Source organism: Python bivittatus, unplaced genomic scaffold (assembly GCF_059951505.1).
Source record: "Python bivittatus isolate LINGU-HERP-01145 unplaced genomic scaffold, Pbiv_v1 ctg000700_np1212, whole genome shotgun sequence".
In the NCBI taxonomy this organism is placed as follows: domain Eukaryota; kingdom Metazoa; phylum Chordata; class Lepidosauria; order Squamata; family Pythonidae; genus Python; species Python bivittatus.
Genome location: NW_028277098.1, coordinates 23,999,858 through 24,023,590, shown reverse-complemented (window position 1 = coordinate 24,023,590; position 23,733 = coordinate 23,999,858). Strand labels below are relative to the sequence as shown.

General features: G+C 35.8%; 1 protein-coding gene across 4 annotated transcripts in view; it reads left to right on the top strand.

Annotated features, from left to right (window-relative positions):
* The window catches only part of DPYD (dihydropyrimidine dehydrogenase), a 578,647-nt gene that overhangs the window by 131,098 nt on the left and 423,816 nt on the right, over positions 1-23,733 (top strand). For 3 of the 4 annotated variants that reach the window (XM_088153490.1, XM_088153491.1, XM_088153493.1), the window contains one exon: positions 11,671-11,758. In XM_088153490.1, coding sequence (XP_088009616.1) covers positions 11,671-11,758 — 88 coding nt within the window. Of the gene's footprint in view, positions 1-11,670; positions 11,759-18,725; positions 18,986-23,733 lie in introns of those variants that run through there. The other variant, XM_088153492.1, reaches the window with a different exon arrangement.

Below are 23,733 nucleotides of genomic sequence, written 5' to 3'. Positions count from 1 at the left end.
GGTTCAGCCTCAAAGTGATGGTATTGGCATTGTTCTTTCCACTATACCATCAATACAGATTGAAATGCTAGTGAGGTTTTTCTGGTATAATGACCTTTTTCCCATCTAGTTTTTGCATTCTTATTTACCAGATTGTATATGATGAAAACACTGGGAATTAAGGACACCTAATAAATGTAAAATAATAATACATCTGTTAGAATAGTAAATACACCTGTATTTATATATTTATGTACATAAAAGTTCCATTCCCAGTATTCCCTTCATGGCAAGCTAGACTGGAACCAATTAAACTGGCACTCAAGAATCCACCTTCTGATCAGATAGTTTTATTATAGAAAATAATAAGAAATCTTGCAACTGCAATACATCAAAAGCAAGACTTATTTGAGTTCTTGTATGATCCTTAAGCCAAAGACATTATGAACTCGGATCCATGCCTCAGTCAAGTGATACAGCTGTGGCTTTTTCAAAGTTAATTCTTTGCCATTCTGAGAATTTCAGATATGAGGAGATAATCTTAGGGGGTGGGGGTAATATCTGTGAAGAAGTGGTAAAACTAAGACTGGAGTGTGCCATTTCATACTTCAGATTTCAGATAGCATGATAGGATACTCTTGGCTTTTTAAAATAGATGAACTTTCAAGTCCTGCAATATAAAGTTATTCAGTCAAGACACTGATTTACTACTTCCATCTGCTGCTTTCATTTTGATTCCAGCCTATGTATAAAAGAAACATAAGTCCTCCTTAGATATGCTGGAGTTAAAGTAGCATTTTTGCCATTATCCCAACACCATCCAAGGGCACCCTCAAGGTGTGCAAGATCTCTTAGGCTTTATCACCAATTATCTTGGAGGGAAATCAGATGACTAGCAGTGACTGGGAACACAGGCAATAGATAAGGATCAGAAATGGAGACAGGAGATTTCATGCTGGTATAGTTCTGCCAACTCAAAAATGGGTGGATAGCAATTTAACCCAGCAGTGGGGAAAGGTCCATAGCCTCATTCTGTGTTAGTTTCTCTCTGTTCAAGTGTGCAAAGGAATGGAACTAATTGCTTTCTTTCATGCAGGAATGTTGTGGCCAAAACCTGGCCCACCTAAAGCAGCGAAATCACTTTGAAGATTCAACATAAATTTATTTAGCATGCAAATAATTACTGTGTACATTGGGCTTCCAGCAAAGCATTGACAGCTTGCTGAGCAGCCCTGAGCAAAAGCAGATTCACAGCTTATATACCTTTGGCCTACTATATTACAAAGACAAGACAAAGGAAAAGGCAGACACAGTGTAAATTACAGCATGACATTGGAATGTTTTAGATCTGGTTGACCTTATTATTTATCCCTTCCTATTAGGTCAGCATGCTAGCTATACTATCTTTGAGATATGGTCAGTGAATATAAACAATTTGGTTTACTGGGTCACTGATCCCTGTCTGATTCCTCCCCCTGTTGCCACTCAGGGTCAATTCAGCTATGAATATTTTCTTACAAAGGCACTTTAAGCAGTTCACGTGTATTTAGAGGCGGGGGGCATCCCCTAGGTTTGGTAATGGATGCAGTTCATATGTTTGTAGGGGTACCTTTTAAAATATGTGAATCAAATCTTCCAGAAGCTACAAACAGAACTAATTGCTTCTGTTTCCTCAGTTACTTCATTAACCTTTTTTTCCCCTTTTTAATCAGTTCAGTTGTGTCTGATTCTCAGAGACTACCTGGACAAGTCCCTGCAGTTTTCTTGGGAAGGTTTTTCAGAAGTGGTTTGCCATTGCCTCCTTCCTAGGGCTGAGAGAGAGTGACTGGCCCAGGATCACCCAGCTGGTTTTGTGCCTAAGCGGAACTAGCCTGATGCCTTAACCACTACACCAAACTGGCTCTCTCATTAACCATACTCATTTTCAATAACCAGTAATGTCATGTCCCTATTTGCAAACCGATTTGCGATGGGCCAAAATACATTGCAAACAGCTTTTCTGCTATTAAAGGTACTTCTAATGATTCAGAGTATCACTAAAAGAAAATGCTGTACTTTCGTGATACTGAGATGCAGTATGCAGTTGAAACAAAATAACATTGAGTTGATGAGTTGCTAAGATGTGCTGGCATTTACAAACTGCTTACAACTAATGTGAGACATGCCTTAATTTTGAGGAATTTCCCTTTTGTTTTCCTACACATTTTCCAGGAGTGACCCACAAAGCAATAAATCAGAAGACGTCTGGTAGCACCTTTTTCAACTAACATATTTTATTGAAATGTATAAGCTTTTGTGAACTGCATTTCACTTCATCAGATGCATAGGGTGGCTAGACTCATGTAGGATTTAAGTTGCAGTGAGGTGGTGGGGGGAAAGAAGGGAAGATACAATAGGTTGGTTATGCAGATACAAGTTACATGTGAGACAGATTACAAGTACTTCATCAATTAACAATTGTAATGTGTTAAAAACTCGTGTTTATTGAGACCTTCTGAAATTGCCTAAAAGCTTTTGATGTATGTGAGTTCAGCAACCTCTTGCTCAATGGTGGAATTAAAGACCTGTTTTTCCAAAATAGTCACTTTGAGGTTTGCCATAGAATGGCCTGGGAGGTTGAAATGTTCTGATACTACTTTATTCTTTTGAGTCCTGATGTCATATTTGTGTCCATTAATTCTTTTGCACAAAGTTTGCTCCATTTAACCTACTTAGACTTCAGAGGGGCAGTGCTGGCAGATGATGGATATATCACATTAGGGGAAGACCATGTACAGGTGCCTCTAATCTTGGGTGTGTACTTGTAGACCCCTGTGATTGTGCTGTTGGTGTAGATGTGGGGGCAAAGTAGACTTGGGTTTATTGCAGGGTCTAGTTCCCATATCAGCAAGTATGGGCTTACTACCCATTGTAGGGACTGCAGAAAGTGCAGTCCTTGGGTGGCAGGCCCATATTTGCATACAGACAACTACCCAACCTGAAACAGATTCTCACAAGCAAAAATAGGACAATGATGCCTCTGCATAACCAACCTGTCTTCTCCCTTCTCCCTGCCTCATCCCAATTTAAATCCTACATCAGTCTACCCGCTCTTTACACCTGATGAAATGATCTGCATCTCGTGAAAGCTTATATTTTTTAGTAATATGTGTTAGTTGGAAAAGGTACTACCAGACTGCCAGACTCCTGATTTTTTTGCCACCATAGACTAACTCGAGTTTCTTCCTACAGTGTTCACAAAGCAATAAAACTTGAACATTAAAAATCCTAAGACAAAATGTTTCACAAATACCCTAATATTAAAAGCATGTACTCCACAAACAGTGCAAAAGGTATTTTGGAAGCTATGCTTATGAAAGAAAGAAGTATTATATTTCTTATCCTGTTACCAGCCAAGAAAAGGAAGGAAGGAAGGAAGGAAGGAAGGAAGGAAGGAAGGAAGGAAGGAAGGAAGGAAGGAAGGAAGGAAGGAAGGAAGGAAGATAATAATGTTCCACTGAGATGCAGAGTGAGATTTCATTGACAAAGCTGTGTCTTTAATGGAATTGGTTAGTATATAACTGGCTGCTGTAGGGTTTTCTAAGACTCTTATCTCGTCAGGTACTATTCCTTAACAGTATTTTAGGCTTTGAATCCTTTGAGAACTTTGAAAATGTCTTCCCAAAAAACATCCCTTTCTTTGTTCCTTGTTTTTATGGCTATGCTGTAGGTGATCTTCTTAGGAACAAGTTATCTTTACCTCCATTGATTTTAGCTTTGACACACAAAAAATGAGGATAGAGAGAGGTAATGCCTCAGGGAAGCAGTTTTGTCAGAACTGGGATGTTGAGAAGAGAAAACCATGGGAAATATGGGGTTAGGAAGTTGCTACAAGAGGGAAAAAAAAGAGATTAGGGCTGATTCAGACTGAGGAGAAGCTTAAGACAGGTTAAAGAAGCCTCAAAGAATGATTGAAGCAAGAATATAATTCCAATAGGACAATTACTGGAAGTAGTTCAGTTTTTTCTTGAATGTATTTCAACTGTAATGTCATTCTGGTTGTTCTCCTTTATTTCTGAATAGAGCCACAGTGGCTCAGAATAAGTCAATCTAGAGTAGGATTCTTCGTTACACCTTAGCCAAACAAATGCATATTGGGAATTTCACAAGCAAGACATTTTTTTACCCAGCAACTGGGTACTGACACATACATTGCCTCTTATATTAAAGATAAAATATTACTATTATAGCTATTAGCTGTTTTTAGCTCTATCTTCTATAAATATATCCTCTTAACTGTCTAAGTTGTAAATAGCAAAGTGAGCAATGTAAGAATATTTATCATTCTGTAACTTCTTGCTTTGTAATTGTAAGAGAATGATGGCCCAGTCTGGATCAGAACCACTGATTCTGAGCTCATTCATTTTTTAAAGAATCTCTCATAAATAAGCTCATACATACGGATTTTTTTTTTTTAGTGTATGTGTATTTTACAAAAAAGACTTGGGGAGAATTGTGTGTCATCTCATAGGGTGGTCCTGGTCTGGATCAGGCTGTAAATTAATGTTGGTGAAGGAATAATAACAATAACAATAATAATATAGGTCCTTGGGAAGGACTTGATAGGTGAATAAAAATGCCAAATCCAGTCTAAATATCTAGCTGACTGTGCGGCCAAACATCATCATCATCATCATCATCATCATCATCCGGACGGAAGTAGGTTTGGCTGATACATAACATTGAGTTTGTTGCTACCTTGACAGTCATCACTATATGTATCTAAATCTGTTTTCATTACATATTTTATGTATCCTCACATGTGTTAATAGCAATAGATAATGAATATTGAGCCCTATTATGAGAATATACTTCAGACCTTAAAAAGATCTAAAAAGCTTCTAATAGTAACATATTTATGCCGCTTTCTACATTATAAGCTTGAAAATTTATAGTAATGCAAAACTCCAGAATTTTAATGCAGTTTCACAAGAGTATTATCTGAAATACAAGAGATATTGGTTTTTTCCATAGCTTCTAGTTTTCCATAGGCCTCAGAACTCATGTTGAGATCCAGCCAGTCAACTACTGGGAAAAATCCCACTAACATGGATTTGTTTCTTTTAGTTTTGGGAGAATGAATGAGTAATTTAAAAAAAAAAAAAATCAGAATACAGTTCTCAGAATGCTTAAGGCAGTTTATAATTACAAAACAAATAAAATTAAGCTTTACATTTCAATAGTTAAAACATTTTAACACTGAAGATTGGAGCAGTTATTTACATAACTTGGGAAGGACAGCCTAAATACATATGTTGTACATTTTGTCTGGAAGGCAGGAGAGAATAACATAGTTATTCTCTCCTGCCTTCCAACCAATAACCAATTAATTATTTTATTCCAACAACCAACACCAATTAATTATTTTGCACTCAAATTTCTGGTGGAAAAAATTAAAAGAATTTTTATCATTGTTAGAAATGCCTGGTCTGTCTTCATATAGTTCAGTTCAAATTATTTATGAAAGAGAATGAGAATTATTAACTCAAATAATATCTAGGTAGTGTTCAGCTCAGAAACAGCTTGTCGCTCAAACCATATCAGCTCTTGCAGACATTCACACATTCGGTATAGATTTCTGCAGAAAAGCTTCTGCATGCATAACGATGTGTCTATTGGTGTCCATGTTATCCTTTACCAGGACTCACGTAGTAATGTGACATGTATAGTCAGACAACCCTGGGTTAAAAAACAATTCTGAGCATTTGCAGCAGAGATAATAGGCCAAGAGGGGTCACTCTCCAGATCAGTGTTCAGGGCAAAGGAACAAAGAGTTTCAATATCTGAAGCTTGGTTCTTTTTTTTTTTTAATATAAATTTTTATTAAAATTGTATCAAAGTTTTAAAAATAAGATAAAAACTAACAAAAATTAATATAAAGTAAAGAAAGAAAAGAAAAGCGAAAGAAGAAAGTGCAAAAAATATTTGTATTTGCTGCAAAGAAAATTCTGACAGAGGTCAAGTGACCCAGATAATCTCAGCAAGGGTTTATTTCAGGGTACAGTGCAGCCAAGGTAACACTGTCAAAGATATAATTTCAGCATTTGAATTGCCCAGAAAGTATTTTATTTATCCCAGGTGTTCCTTATGTCCACTCAAGCAGAGTTGGTACTGCTTAGGTTGATTTGATTGATTTGTAGTCTATTTGTGAACAGCAGCTTTTCAGAACAACAGTTCTGGGCCATGTGGAAGCCAAAGCAAATTCAGTTATGCGCATTAACCCATTGAATTCATAGTAATCTTCCATATTGGATGCATGGAGGTCTTGAGGAAGCGATGTCATTTGAAAGATATTGTCAGAGGGCAGGACTTATCAAGAGACGTAATGATGAACAAAAGATTGCTGTTCAAAATGCACTGAACTCGTTGTTCAATTTCTAATCATTCCCTATGTCTTTTACTGGCAACTTTGTGTCTTATGCTAGTGGTGGTATTTCATGCCTAGGTTACTATTAAGTAGACTTGGGGATGTTCAACTTAAATAGTTTTGTAGTTTTATCTATATTGTTGATACATACTATATCTTATGGGTCCTAGGAAGCATGCCTTTTTGATGGCTGCCTCTGTCCTCTGGAATGTTCTCTCCCCCCCACCCCAGTATATGACAGACACAACTCTGCTCGCCTTTAGGAACACCTTCAGACCTGGCTGTCTCCCCAGGCATTTGGGTCCAGTTGAATGGAGTCCCTTTTGGGTTGCTATTATTATTGTGTTTAGCATTCATTTTACATTTTGTATTTCATATTTATATATTCTGAATGTTTAAATGTTATGTGTGGTTGTTTTGTGTGTGTGGGGGGGTATTGTTTGTTTTTCTGTTGTATGCCACCCAGAGTCACATTGTTTCAGGTGCGTGGCTTTATAAATTCAGCAAATCAATCAGTCAATCAATCAATCAATCAATCAGTTAATCAATCCGCTTTGGCTTGTTCTACCCAAAAACCTGGGTGATGGTGGGAGAGTGGTAATTTCTATCAGATATTCTGCAAGGTTGCACCATATCAAATTAAATCAAAACATGTTAGATGGATAAATAGTTTGATTTGGTATAAGGCAATCTGAGATTCCTATGAAAATTCAAGATTCAACTTTTTTTTTTTAATTGGACAGTTGCATTGAAATCTAAAGTTCATTTTGTTTTTGCTTTCTTCCACTTCTTACAAAAGTAATAGGTTTCCCCTAGTTATCTCCCAACTGTATCAAATGAAGACAATTAGTTCAGATATATAGATATGAGAGTGGTATACAGTATATGCTTTATTATTTTCTATGTATACAGTATATGCTTTTATTATTTTTATATGCTGTGTTCCTAGTCAGGATTTTGTGCCTCCTTAGTTAATACAAATTACTAAACTAGTTACATTGGTGTACAGAGAGGGGCATAATATTATGCTACAATTGTAATTGTTACTCATGGTATCAGCTGACAATTTCGAAGCTTTTCTTTCTTATTTGTATGTTATCAGTATATATTAATTCAACTGTCTTGTACATTCTATTTTGAATTATTCTGCTAGTTTTATGGGGGAAATTTTTCTGTTTAAAAAAAAATCCTTGGATGTCATATCCAAATTGACACTGAAATTAGTTGAAATGGCATGTCTGATGGATATTTCTGGGATTTTTTGTCACAGTTCTAAGAATATTCCAAACTCTTCTTGTTTAGAGAAAAGAATTCCAGACCGAGGTAGGCATATTTAATGGCAAAGGGAACAAATTCACTTATTTTGCTTAAGACACTACCTGTTTTCTTTTTAATAGGAGCAGGAAGCAAAATTTGTCAAACTTTTTAGTAGTGATGGGCACTCCAGCTTTAAGGCTGTGAATGTGCTGCTTTTGGGTCAGTTCCAGTGTGTCTATCCATTAATGAGACAATATTTACCAACAGGCTAATTTATTTTTCCCTTTTATATCCTACGGCTTCCTTAAATCTGCATTGGAAGACTGGTATGTGCAGATCAGAGAGCAGCAAATTACTGGTTACATGAACATAAGTGCTTTTCTGTAATATTGGATGAAGACCTGTTTTTCTGGTGGATCCAAATTTAAAATGTATTTATATTTTTATAGCATCATCAGTGCATGCAACAACCTACAGTATGTAACAATCAACACAGGTATAACAATAAAGAGAAAGGTTACTTACTTTTTGTCTGATTCAGTATTCTTTGTTGTATTTCAACCATCTTGTAATTGAAGCAGAATATAGATAGATCTCTATGATCAGTGATTCAATGTTCACTGATTATACTGAAATTTAAACAGGATATGCATAGAACATGAGACTTATGTACATACTCTTGATACTAGTAGATTTTTTTTCATTGTTTCTCACCCTTTCCAAGTACATGCTTTCACTGTAGATGTGGGTTGAGTATATTTTCATAGACAAAAAACTCTCTGTAAAGGGGTTTATTTGAAATTAAAATCTTACGTGCTTCTTCAGTATTGATTCTTTAAGGATATGAAACATGACTTGGCCACCTGCTACATTGTTATAAAACAGGATAGGTGCTCTTTCTTGGCCCTTTAGGGAAGAGATGCCATCCATGCAAAACTAATTTTATGAGTATGTACATATTCATAAGTGTGTCCCACACTAAATATTGCTCAAATGAAAATTTAGTTTTTATAAATAATATGTTTAGCTAATTAATTTAACCATCATCATTGATCTAGTTTGGATAGGGTTCCTTTCCTCTCAAAATACTGTGGAAGCAAATGTTTGGGTTTTGTTACTGTACTTATTTATGAATTTGAAAATGTTTTTCCTCATTTCTTTTCAGTGTTACTTAATTCAAATGAATAATGTACCCAGTTTGAAAGGCAGCAGAAGACATCAGAAGAATGAAGTTCAAAATTATATACTGTATATTTTGTAGGGGGAAAAAAAAACATTGCATGTCTGGGACAATTTACATAGGTTGTCGTTTTTATAATTGTTGTTGCATTCTCTCCAAGTGTAGAGCCATGCCTGTGATTTCTCACTATATCAATCATTTATAGCCATTTAGATAATAATGTTCTGACATGCCTCTCTACCGTCTTATTTTATGCCATTTGCCCAGTTCCTTGGAATGCTGTACCTTTTGCTGTTTGGGAACAGTAAATGCACTCTGTAATATCTATTATGGCATGGTCAAAGGATAATTTATTGTCAAATAGAAAAAATAGGTCAACACTAATGTCACTTGATGATCAACCCCCTCCCCCCAAGTTTAATAAAACATCTCGCCAGCATGCATCCTGCACAGTGGTTGATATTTTATTACAACTGCAGTACCTGGGCTGTAGCAGTGGTGTAATTACCGAGCTGTCAGAGTGATAAGTGGGATTAATGGCAGACTGATGCACTTTAGTCTGCAGAGTGCTCTGAGAATTGGAAGATGGTGTTGTTATAAGAGTCTGTCTATACTGGCATATTCGCAGTGCTTCCAGCCCCCTCCCTCCCCAGCCAATGCCACAAATTCAAGTTTGCATTGCCCTGCCTCATTAACATTTGACATTTTCAACAGCTGTTATTTGTGAGCCAGGTCCATAATAATAATAAAAAAAATATGGAGATATATAGTGTTTGGTGAAAGATGCATAATTACGCCATTATACACGTGCCATAGTGCTAAAATGGCTTCCTGGTCAATCTTTATTTGATCTCATTTTATTTTACTTTTACTGGTTGAATCTAACAGGCATTTGCTTTGAATGGTGATTTGTCTAGTAATGTCTTCCAAGCTGTCTGCTTTGAAATAGTTATAGTTTATTCATCTCCTCCTTCGTTAGAGGAGCAAAGAAAGCTTACACATTGTTTTCTCATAAATTTGAACTTTAAAGTTGAACTTACCTATATTTTATTCAAAACTAACTCTAACATTTAACCATATTCTTCTCTTGAGTATTGTACCTGTAGTTGATCAGTCATCACTCAGTTCAGTAAAGATTACAATATAGATTAAATACTCTCTGTGAAAAAAAGTTTACTTATTTTCACTGCTGACTTATTATTTGATAATCATACAGATGCTCTGCCTGTAGGAGATTGCAGACTTACCACTTAAGTGTGGTGTCTTAAGTGTGAGGGATCAATAGGAGATGATGCATTATAAAATAATATGCTGTTTCTTAGAAAATGCACATCAAGTATCCAGAGCAAAGATACATTAACTCTGGAATTCTTGGAGCAAGTAAAATAGAGCAGTTCTGTAGTTCCCATTTTCCAGATCAGTAGCTAAAGTTCAGTAGAAAAGGATACTGATTTGCCTGAAGTCACCTCTTTGTATTTGTGTCTGGCTTTAATGCTCTGCGACTTTGCAAGCAGGGGGAAAAAAAAAAGATTAAAAAGGACAACAAAGGGAGTGAGCTCAGCTTAGCTCAGAGTGAGGTTTATTAAGAACAAGAATTTTATGGGTTTTGATTAAGTTCATAGGATGAGAATAAGTTCCATAACCTTTTGAAGATTGATAATTTGTTTCTGATCATTCAAGGCAGTCTAACAGAACTTGCTCATGTCAGTATCATCTCTACATCTAGGTCTTATATTGCTTCAAATATACAGTACCTATTGGGTATGGGTCAGACTGGGGCAAATGAAAATAATGTGTCTGTCACAAGCCATGATACCAGTATCATGATTTGGGATTTTCCCCTAGGGTTTGAAGATGACTGTTGCCCATCTCCAGCCTTTAGCTTTTCTGTTTTCTTTTCAAACATGTCCACGTGTTCTTCGTTTTTAACTGCTGTTAATCTAGTATGACCTTCTTTGGTTGCAAGATAAGCCATAATTTAACATTACTTTGCATTAGCCAAACATATCAGAATCAAACCATAGCTTGATGTTGGTTTATTTGAACAAACTATAATTTGGACATAGTAGTAAACTACCCACTTGAGAAAAGGAACACAGTAAGTGCAGCGCTTGTTCAAATGGCAGTACAAGATGGATTAATCTCACATCCAGACACAAATTAAGTATGTTGATTTGTGTTGCTCTTTACTAGTGTTACAAACTATTGTCAAGCAGCATGCTAATATTTGTGCAGGTTTCACTGTGGAAAGATCCAGAATAGAATTAATAATTTGGAAATCAGTATAACTTTTGGCTATCTAGTTTTCTATCTTAAATTTGGATTTGCTTTGTCTTGCTCTGTTGGTATTTTAATTTGGGTTTTATTGTGCTTTTATTCTTTTGATGGAATCTGCCCAAAGAATGTTTCATATTAGGTGATAAAAATGCAAGAATGAAAGTATTCTTAGGACTCTGGAAGTTGGGTAGGGAATGCAGTAACTTAAAATCTACTGGCTCAGTGAGTGCTACATGTTGCTTTTGCCTGTTGTAAATAAAGAGTTTGAAGAAGAATGTCATCACATAATACAAATTACAACGAATATATGCACTGGGGAATTGTATTTTATGGGTGGCTTGCTTTTCACTTTCAGGAGTTGAATGATCTGGGAGCAGCTGCCTTGGTTTACCTGTCTGTGACATGGGGATAATGGCACTACCCATGGGAACCTTTTTGAGTTGCTGCCTGAACAGTAGAGTATTATTAATTTTTAGATTGATTAGCTTCTGTCAGGTACATGGAAAAATTGTATGTTGTTGGCAGTGCTTTGTGCTCTAAGTCACTCTAACTCATTTACTTTCCTCCCCAGGTGCTTAAAGTGTGCAGATGCCCCCTGTCAGAAGAGCTGCCCAACTAATCTAGACATCAAGTCATTTATCACAAGTATTGCAAACAAGGTAAAAAGATAGAGGGAAAGGGAAGGAAGAAAGGAAGGAGAAATGAAAGGCAAAAGCTGCAGTTGCTGCAGTTGTTTTGTATGATTGAATTACAGCCCTTATCTTTGTGTGTAGCTTAATGAAATAATGTTTAGAGCAGCTATTACAAAATTTAGCAGACTTTTCTTAATTGCATAATTATTCTTGCTACTTTCCTTTGGAGATTTGGTATGCTAAATACATAGCTAGTATGTACATTGACTCCCAAATAATTATATATCTTTTTGTGGCTGTTGGTTTTAAGATATCTTAACTGATATTATTGTTTTGTGTGTCTGTGTCTGTGTATGTGTGTGTGTATCTATATATTGTAAATTCACTGTATAGGTCACTATAATTGCAAGTATATTTTTCTCTCTGAGAGCATTAGTGCTATAGAACCGAAATGATTTGTAGAGCGCATGCCAGAATGTGTATTGTTGAAAAAAGAGCTGAGATTTTCTTCTCCTAAATGTATTTTTAGTTCATTTAGTGTGAAAAAAATGAGTCTGAACTAAAAGTTGAAAAGGATTTTCTATAAAAAGGGTTTTTTTTTCTTCCAGGAGATTTCTTTAACAATGGGATAGTTAGTTATATATGGTAGTAAGCAGCATCAACTTCAGTTATTTTGGTAGAGTGAAACTAACAAAGAGAGTATTGAATGGCACCTAATTTCAACCTTGATTGTATGCCATACAAAACTATAAAGATTATATAGCTCTTTTCAAATTTTGATTTTTACCTTGTAAAGATTGGAGTCAGATGTTGAGAACCTATAATAACTTCTCTTCTTCTTTGAGGCAGTTGGAATTAACTAGTAGGATAAGTGTAGGAGAGATATTTTAAATTTGAGAGAGAATTCCCATTAAATCCTGGTTTTCTATCTCTTCGGATTATCTGTTAAATTATAGTTTATAGTTTTGTTAGATTTCTGATTATATTTACTTCAAGAGTTTAAAGTGGCATGTATTGTATTCCTTTCTCCATTGTTGTTCTCTGTATTATTCACAGAGCCTATGTGCTAGGCTGGACTCAGAGATAATGCCTGACTTATACTGGTAAATATCCACAGATGAGTATGGACAAGTATTGGGTCACCACAGTCCTACTTCAGCATCTAAATCATTATACATATTGGAATTCACCTGGCACTGTGGTGGACAAGAGGAGCAGATGGCAAAATATTTATGATATCATCATGTTAATCTTTTGACTTATATAGTCTCATCAGATGTTTCAATGCAAGCATGTAATAGCAACATTTGCATGATGGTATTACTGTATGCATGACATCATGTTGGTGCCATCACAGTTTGAATGGATCTAAACGTTAATTTCTTCTGACAAAATGAGGCATTCTCTAACCTTTGGATTTACTCATTACCATTAGTGAGTAAATGGGGAAAGATAATACTGTATCTAAATACTTTAAAGTTTAAAGGCTAAAGTTTGGATGAAATCAATTTTTTATTCGGTCATAGACCAGAAAATAGAACAACAGAATCACAATTAATTAGGATTTAAAAAATTAATTACTCTAAAATATCTAAGAAAAGTTAGAAGAAATACTACAGTATACTGTACAAACTATAGAACAGTACTTATGGTCAGTGAAATAAAATCAAATTAATCTTATAATGACAACTTAAGATAAACAAGTCAAAGTAACCAGGATGTTTAGTAAATAATGGAGATGATAATTCCTGGCAAGCATCTGCATAGAGGTGACAATACAAATTAACATGTTCCATCGTTCCGATTATTCCTCCATCACGTGGACACAGTCTTTGTTCAAAAGGGATATTTTGGTATCTCCCTTCAATAACAGCTGTTGGGAGGGCATTTAATCTAATCAAGGATAAGGCCCTTCTAAATTTCTAAATTGTTATGTGGCTAAGTTATCTGGCTGGTTGAAGAAGATGTGCAGAGTGGCTTAAAAAGATGTTTCTAGGTAGGATTGATAAGCCTGCTTGCAGCTCTAAATCAGTGGCCCATTGTTTGAGATGAGCTAGTGCATGTTCATACCCCATCAATGTGATGGCTGTCCATGAAAAGCCATAAAATTGCAGTTTGGCACCAGGAAGACTGAAAGCTATTGGTTATAATTGAAGGGGCCAAGCCAACTGAAAAAAGGGAGCGCTTAAGCCAATAGGAGAAAATGAAAATCCAAGCAGAAGTTTCTATTTTAAATAGGCCAGCTTTGCAGTGAAGCACCACATTCAGAAAGTTTGGATCTTGGTAGGATCGTGAAGAGAAGATATCTGTGTGGCCAATGCTGTGGTCCGGTTCTAAATTAGATCTTTCCATGGTTGTTTTTAGAACAAGGTATGGTAACTGAGGATTCAGTCACAGATCTTTCAAGCCTGGAATATAATTTGTGTCTTAAAGATCATATATTCAAGAATATTAAACCAAATCAGTTCCTCCCACTTTGGGAGGTTGGAAATGTTATTTATTTCTAAAAATATGAAATTTTAAAATCTCAATTCAATCAACTGAGAGAAGGGTAGGGACCGAGGGAATGTATCTCTATGATTTATATAATACAAGAGAGTTGTATATGCAAGGAATTCTGCTGTGGATTCACAGAGACTCAATTTTAAGACAGCACAATACATGAGACTATATAATGTATTGCCTTTACATTGGAAATGAAGAAAGTGCCTTAAATTTTAATATTAATGCTTTTTGATCTATGAGTAAATTTTTAAGAGTTTTAAACTGCTTGAAACCAAAGTCCTTGTTTTCTATCCTGGTATACAGTGCATTTTAACCCTGGAATGTAATGCATCTGGTGGAGTGGAATGTGACCCACCCAAGCTTTTGCAGTAATAATGCTGTTAGTCTTATAGGTGCACAAGATTTTCTGTTGCTGTTAGTATAATGCCATGAAAGCATTAACTAGCAGCCTTGTTCCCACACACTTTAAGGTTCCTGAGTGAGTAGCAGACTTCAGAGCTTGGACCAGTGCATTGAGATCAGAGAAAAGCAGTGTCATGTATGGGGCACGATGTACGATTGTGCTTCCCCTGTATGCATTAGATGTCCACGTGCTAAGAGATACCCCTGGCTTTTAAAAGCAAACATGTATGTGGGAGAGGAGTGAAGGATGAGAAATTACAGTGCTCAGATTCCCCCTGCATGTTAGTTGCTTTATCATTTCTTCCTAAACAGGGTCTCCCACTAAATAAGAGGCAGTACAACTCTCAGGTATTCATTTAAGCAGCTTTCATTATAACAGACTTCTTTTTTTTTTTTGCCAGAATATAGCAAATGCATTCTTTTGTCAGGTGTTTAAGAGCTTTATTGTATGGAGTGTGTTTTGCTGGAAAACTACTGTAGCAATCATAAAAGGTCAGGGATTCTTGTTCTCTAAAGCCTGAGGCGTTTCAGATATTTGCAGGGTTTGCACAATGTAGTCTCTTCTACACCACATTTCCTGTAGATTTCAACTTGGCAAGAAAGGGGAGAATACTTTTCTAAGTGGAGAGGGTAATTGAATTGCCAGGCTCAGTGATTCATGCCTTGAAATTCTTTGAGAAAAAGATGCCACTCTATTGTAAATTAGTGGCATTCTATAGAGTCTAGGCCAAAACTTACTTTCATTCCTTTTCATAAAAGAGGATTACATCTCTGCTTCCTAAAGGTTGAAGACTCCACTGGTGTGTCTTTCTAGGGGGGCCTGCATAGTCAAGTTCACACAGGTGAACTGCGTTTCAACAGATGAAACATACCTTTAGATGCCTCATCCTGTGCATAGTGCTTTGGGGCAGTGGGCAAGCAACAGAGAGGAGAAAGACAACAAACATAGAGTTTGCCCCAGTACAAATAATTTGCTACTAAAGATCAGATGTGTATAAAAGATTTTTCTGAGAAGCTTGAAGGTATCATAATTTATTCATGCTTTTACCAAAGACAAATCTTGTTAAAAAGCAAATGTTTGCTCTGTTGTAAAAGAAGGAGAAACACATTAAAGAATGCATGCCATTTTCTTGTTTATTTCTCATTTGTATTAATAGGACTTACCCTTAACATGCCAGAGGCCAATATCATCATATCTAAGGCTGCATCGATCCAGATATTCAGTTGCCATTGATGTCTTGAAAAAACAACAACAACCTGGTTCTTAAGTTGCCGAAATGAATAGGAAACCATGTACTTCTGTTGGGGGGGGAGAACGTTATTCCATTTTCTTTTGGTTTCATCTTCCAAATTTATTGTTATTTTCTCCTTCCTTCCTTCCTTCCTTCCTTCCTTCCTTCCTTCCTTCCTTCCTTCCTTCCTTCCTTCCTTCCTTCCTTCCTTTCTTTCTTTCTTTCTTTCTTTCTTTCTTTCTTTCTTTCTTTCTTTCTTTCTTTCTTTCTTTCTTTCTCCCCATTTATTGTTCTTTCTCCCCATTTTCATAATAACTACCCTCATCTACCATTCAGTTGCAGGAAGATGATATCTATGATCTATAGTCTTGGTTTCCAACTAAATTTGAATTCTGATGTATCTGTGAGCGGGAGAAAAGGAAAGAAGAAAGGTAGAATCCAGCATAAATAAGTAGGCTTTTGCAGATCCTGCATTTCCCCAAAATTGGTTGCAGAGAGAATATGAGAGGCTGCAGTGAGGGTAGGAAGGGAAATCATCTAGTTTCTACTGAAAAACAGTTCTGCCAGAAGAAAAACAATATTGGATTCCACATGAAAAGCAGATCACATCAGAAGGATCTTTCTTGCCACTGGTACAGTAAAGTCTCCAGCTTTCCTATTTTTATATTTCTTTAAAAAGATTTGCTGGATTCCTTATTTTGCAATGTTTTTATCTATTTTGTGAATGGTGAGTCTGAGTGCCCAAAGAAGCCACCATCCATGGCATTTTATTTGTATGAAATGGATTTTCATATGGGTGGTCAATTTTGTTTCTTTTTCAGGTTGCTGCCTATCTTTATTTCCATATACATAATCCTTCATGGTTATTCTTCCACAGTATGAAACTAAAAAATAATAGCTATTTTTTTTGAAAATATATTGATAATGATATCAGTGCAATTATACATGATAATTAGCCAGTGCTCTTCCTCATCCCATTAGACCACAGTGCAACCTGAAATCTATTTTGCAACAAATCCACTCAATGTTAAATCCTAAACATGTCCATTCAAATGTAGGGATATAAAAGAATCTTGTCACAAATTCCCAGATAGTGAATTTGAGCATTCTGCTTCTTCTGGATTTTGCAGTGACATGATCATGATAATTATAACTAACCCTAAACTAGCATTCCGAACATAACAAATCACACAATTTTCTACTTGTTTTAATGTAGACTGGAATTAATGTTCAACTGGTATGGATTATAGAGCTGACAGGATTTGTAGAGATATGCACATACTTCCTAAAACAAAACAAAATAAAACATTTGTTTTCAAATGAAACCTTCAGGCTTAATTCAGAAATATCAAAAAAAGTACTTTTTGTGAGATTAATCACGTATTTCCAGTTGTGTATTTTCCTCTAAGAAACATATCTCTGTAGTCTGACATGGAGTTTATATTGTGTCTCTTTTGATACATATTTATATTTGTGTGTGTGTGTAGATTTTTACATAAGTAAAAGATAAACATGAAAATATATGAAGAGAAGTTGAAAAAAGGAAAAAAGATAAAAGTGCAAAGAACAGTACAGATAGAAAAAGAAAAAAGAAAAAGAGAATTAAAGTGACTTCCGATCTTTACAGCAGTTACAAACCAATTTAGTATCCCTTCTCCCTCTTTAAAATTACATTACATAGTTCCTTTCTATCCCATATTCAACCCTTTTTAATCAGCACCATTTAATTTTTTTCCGTTTTCAGCAAAAAATCCATAAAGGGTTTCCAATCTTTTATAAAAGTATTTATTGTTTTATCCCTGATCAATCAGGTCAATTTTGCCATTTCTGCAAATTCTACCATCTTCACAATCCAGTCCTCCATTGTGGAGATTTCAGTGTTTCTCCATTGTTGCACATATAATAATCTTGCTGCAGTTACCATGTACAAAATCAGTCTTCCATGAGTCTTTTCTAATTGGGTATCCATAAGTCCCAATTAAAGAAGTTCTGGAGTTCATCTGAATATTAATCTTTTAAATTCTTGGTATCATTGTATATATTTTTATCCTTTTTTTTTTTTTTTTTTTGCTTTGTCACAAGTCCACCATGGATTGTAAATGTTCCTTTGTTTTTCACATTTCCAACATTGACTAGAAGTAACTTTATATATCCTAGATAATTTCTCTGGTGTCATATACCAATGGCACTTCATTTTATAAAAGTTCTATCTTAAATTATCATACAATGTGAATTTCAATCTTTTTAACCACATTCTTTCTCATTGCTCCAGCTGTATATTATAACCAAAATTTTTAGCCCATTGTATCATGCACTCTTTATATATTGTGTCTCTTTCAAAGACCAATCGTGCTTCTGTTTGTAAAATCCCTGTTATGTCCTTCAGCTAAATGTTATACAACTAATATTTAAAGTAAATAGTTTGTGAGAAATGAAATTTTCATAATTGGTCATTGGACTTCTGCTGTCAAGCTGCTGCAGTCAAGACACTGACATAATTTGCCCTCTGTCCTAATGCTGAACAGACTTGGGTTCCTCAGTTCAACATTATAAAGAAGCGCGTGAGAAATTCTGAACGTGAATTAGGATGAAAGAAGACAAGATGGACTAAGCAGAACAAGGACAATAAGTTGACAGAGCTCCTTATAGAAAGTAAACTTACGGTGTTATTTAATTTGGCCCTTACCCATAGTACGTACATGCTAATTTTGGCTTAAAGTGTGACAAACATATTCTGCTAATCATTTCAAGACAGGTAGAGATTGAACACTTTGGTCTTTCAACCCTGTGCATCCTTCCCATCCACTTTTTTTTTTTTTTTTTTTTTTGCTTAACATACATCATGAAAACAGTTCTGTCACACTTGAAAATCTGCACATTTTAGTAGGCCTTGATTGATGTATAGCCCATTACTCTTGAATGGATAGATTGTTTTAATTTTCTTTATTTTTTTTTCTCTCACTTCTTGCAAATGTCATTATTGTCTCCTTTCACATATTCATTAGTGTTATTTATCTGATTCCCATCTCAGAATCTGTCAGATTGCAATTCCCATCAGAGGTAACCACGGCAGCCACTGACTATGTGGCTGAAGAAGGTGGGACTGGGGCACCAGGTTGGTAAATACTACTGTAATCTCTGGCTCCTGGTTTTACCAACTTTTTTTTTCTGTTCCCTCCTTTCATGCTGTCTTTGTCTCTCTTTTTATTTATTGCTGTGCTTCCTTCTCTCTTCCCTTTCCCTCTGTTTTGTGTTTAATTCTATCATTTAAGATTTAAAATGTAATGAAACATAGACGTTAGACACAAGAGGGCCTGTTCTCAAAATGACAGCTCAAATTGTGCATGCAAATTGGAGACTGTGTGTGAAAGTCTGTACTCATTTGCACAAGCCATGCGCGCTCATGCATGCCATTTAAAACTGCTACATTTAATTTTAATAAGTGGGGCTTCAAGAAAATGTCTTTAATTTTAGAGGCAGGATAGATGTCACCTACATGCCACTGGAAATTGTTGCCAAAAATCACCTGCCAGAGTTCAGAAGCAAAATGATACAGGGAATCATTAGCACGAAGAACTGATTAAAAAAAACACACACTATAGCTACTATGCACTGAGTTATAATTACATAGAAATATGCATTTTAATTAACCTTTCTAGTAGGATTTCTGGGGCAAAGGGTTTTTTTTAAAGTTGAGTTTTATTGAGGGTTCTTTTTTTTCCCTTCTCATCTTGATCTTTTTCCAGGTCACTAAGTACAAATGCATTCAAGAGAAAAGTAAGGATGTTGTTAATGTATTTGAAATACTGACTTTTCTTAAGATGTCTATCAGTACTTAATGTACTAGGATGGCTGACAGCTGGTTTCGGTTGCCATAGTGTAATTATGTAGAATAGACTGTCTCTATGACACTGCTTCAATGAAAGAATATCTCGCATTCTAGATGACAAAGACTAAAATGACATTACAAGAACCAGCATATGGTTCTTTTTTGTTAGCTATGTGAAACTATAGAACTGTTTTGATGACGCAAGTCAAATGATATGATGTAAAGATCAATGGCTAAAATAATATACATATTGATAGCCTGTCAGCCTCTGTTCATTTGTTCTACCTCTTCCACTATTGTCAGGAAGCACGCTACTAGCAGCATGTTATTTAAAATAAGGTTTAAAAACTCACCATTTTTAACTTTCACATTTAAAGTATACATCATCTTCCCAAATCTGATTAGTTAATGAATTATTTAGGTTCATGCAATCTCCTGGTGACCTCAAGGGCAAATGCTTGTCACCACAAGTTGTCCCCAGCAATAAGTTATACCTGTTCCAGGGATAATCTTGCAGGTTTGTTGTTTGTTTTTTATCTATCCATCCACTCCATTCATTGCTTTATCTTCTACTTCCCTCAACCATGATCATTTCTTCAGTCCATAATCTACTTGCCATTCATGGCTGAAGTGAGTTTCTGCTTTCTGGTCATTGCCTCGAGGGAGGGAGCCTTTATTTGATGTAGGATTAATTGATTTTTTTTTTTTGCAGTCCATTATACTCCTGGTAAGAATCTGCAGTTCCATAATTCAGTGATATCTGTCTTTTGTCACTCATTTTTTCTCAGTGTCCAGCTTTTACAGGTTTACATTATCACTGGAAAAAACATAGCTTTAAGTATTTTATATTTGTTGTCATTGGAAATAACCTTATACTTCATGATCTTGTCATGATTTTGTTTATAATTCTTTCTTCACTATGATGAATTTTTTTTATAACTCCAACACACTGTCCATCTTTAACTATTCTTGAGACCAAGAAAACAAAACTATCTGCCACCTTCACATCTTTGGCATCAAGTGTGTGTTTACTAAGCACCCTGGGTGATATTATCTTCATCTTAACATTTACCATTAATCCATTTTTCCACTTTCCATTTTTCTGTTCATAGTATGCTCTGCTAAGGCAAATCCCCATAGCCTCCTTGGCCTGGTGTGATGTGGGTCATTAGCCGATTCCAGAGAATATGCCTGCATGCCTCTGCCTGTCTCATTGTTTTCCTGCAACTGGGACAGGCCAAGGATCACTTTAAGTTCTCAGGTCTGGAAGTGCTGTCTCTAGATCAGTGTTTCTCAACCTTAACAACTTTAAGATGGGTGGACTTCAACTCCCAGAATTCCTCAGCCAGCATGCTGACTGGGGAATTATGGGAGTTGAAGAACACCCATCTTAAAGTTGTCAAGATTGAGAAACACTGCTCTAGATGCTGCATGCAGGCTGATGCAGGCTGTGTTGATGCACAGGAGGGAGGCAGCCTGAACTGACAATTGGTCCTGCTGGTTTCCCGTGGGACCACCCTCTTGATCCAATGCATAATCTGTTCTCTTACCCCTCAATCCTGTTTCAGCTGTGAGAAAGGTTGGAATCTTGGCTTCTACAAGCCACTTTTTTTTTAATGGATTAGTTGACTGGTCAGCTGGTTGATGTAGAAAGTGTGAAGCTCTGAAATTGATTAATCTGTCCTTGGCTTAAGGCAGGGAAGTGTCCTTTGTAATCTGCCTGGGGGAATTTACTTCTCTCTGACTTCTGTTCCCTGGCTCCTCACTTTCTCTCCTCATGTAATGCCCTTATGATTCTCAGAGTACTTTACAGTTTCCACACCAAGCCTCATCATAACCCTTAGCTCAAACTTCTACTCTTCAACAGCACTCATTCAGCAACTTCAAATATCTGGATGGTCATTAGATGGCAGCCAAGAGGCACAAAAAATCTTCTAAGTCTTTTCTGCTATCTAATATTTGATAAGTTGAACAGTTGGCCCATATTTTCAAATAATAATAATAAAAAAAGTTCAATGAGTTGACAGTATGACAGGAAAGAAATATTGAGATACAGCCAACACATAGTTAGCAATGCTCGTTTTGAGTATCATGGACATTCCATTAATTTCCATAGTCTCATGTCTTCAATCATGTAGTTATCTAATTTAATGTAGCTCATTCCTGCCCTAAGTTCTTGTATACTTAAAACATTCAGTTTAGCGTGTTGTATTTCTGTTTTAACAATTTCCGGTTTTCCTTGGCTCAGGGTCTCCCATTCTTGGTTGTGTTCTTGTAAAACAACTCTTTCATCAATGACTAGCTTTCCCTGAAGCTTAGGCTGGCCACATCATCTCCTCCAGATCTACTTGTGAATATTTAGCATTCTTCCCTAGACACCAGAAGAGTGCTTTCTGGTGGAGAGTGATGGAGAATTAATTTGGCTTGCACTTTAAAATAGTTTGATCTAATTCAGTTTAGTTGCATGATCAAAATGTATTGGAAAGCATAAATTAAGGAAACTGTATATATAGTTCAAGCACATATAAAATGCACGCATTAAATGCAAATATAGGTAAAATGCATGCTTTTCTTTTCTTTTTTTGCTTCCAACACATTATGCAGACTTTGTCAGAAAATGTTTAAAAAACATATATTACTGCAACAGAACAAGCTTGTGCTTCTAGAAGTTTGAAAGTTATAAAAACCAAAACAGACAGTTTTACCTGTCCTTGTTCCTGAATAACATATATAGTGGTGCAGTGCTGGGCTACAGTCTTGCCTTCTAACTTGGAAGAATGCAGTACTGAATACAGCAGGATTTGTGTTTGAATATTGTGCCTATGAATATTCTGTTAAGCCGCCTTTGTAAACAAGAAGCCACACATTTTAGTTTATTAAACTATCATTTAAGCCAGCAGCATTCACTCCTGTTTTGCCTCTCTCTTTAAATGGTAAATAAGACAGAGGTAGTTTAACATGTTTATATCTGGGTTCACAGTTCATTGTTTAGAAACAAGCCAAGATCATATATGAATTTTAAATCAATTTTAAATATTGACTTGTTAGTCAGTAGACCATAATTTTAGGTTTGGACATCACACATTGTTCCTCCCTTGTTAATGACCATAGCAACAAGCTGTGGAAGTGAGTCTGCTATTTGTTCACTCACTATATAGTTTTAAGAGCCATGTGGTTTAATAAAGTCTCCTTCCTGGTCTGAAAATGATAAAGTGGAAAAAACTCAGCACCTGGGTGCTCCAAAATAGGAAGCTGTTTTATATCAACTCAAATGCACGTAGTTCAATATTGTCTGTGCCTTCTTAGACAGAAACGTTTGCCAGGACAATAATTTTGGGCTTTTTGTGATTAGATCTTTAATCTTTCGTGGATTAAAATCTTTAATCCTTCCTGGATTAAGGCAATACTAGCAAGTGTGTGGGAGGAAGGGATAAAATTCTGCTCCTTTGTTAGTAATAGAAGTAGGAATGGAGCGTAGAAATGGGAACTATTTTGAAGACATTCATTTCCAATTCCTTCTCTTATTGTGTTCATGTGTCCTTTCTTAGAAGGAAAGTTTCATTAAAATTAGATGGATTTACTTTTATGGAAAGCCTGCTTTGGGCTTCTTGATGGATAATGATAGGCATTCCTTCTATCGTAATTATGTAGAACACAACTTTAGTGATGAAGTCTAGAAGGCATTATATTGGGGAAGACTGTATTATGTATTTGAAAAACCTACAGGATCAGAAAATCCTTGGTGCATACATAATGTGTGCCGGAACCAGAGGAAAATCTAAATGGTAGGAGCATTTCCTGATAGAAAATGTAATTTCTTCTGGTCTAACAGTATTGATCCAACATCTTTTAATAGGTTTTTCCAAATAAAAACATTCTCATTTACATGCATATTATGTAATGCTTCCAAGTGATACATGCAAAGATCTGCCTCTGTCTGCTACCAATTATTGATGTCTGTTTAAGACTGGCTTCTATTCTTTTGGTTACCAATGCAGTACTTATTGACATTTTGATAAAGGGAACCATGAAAC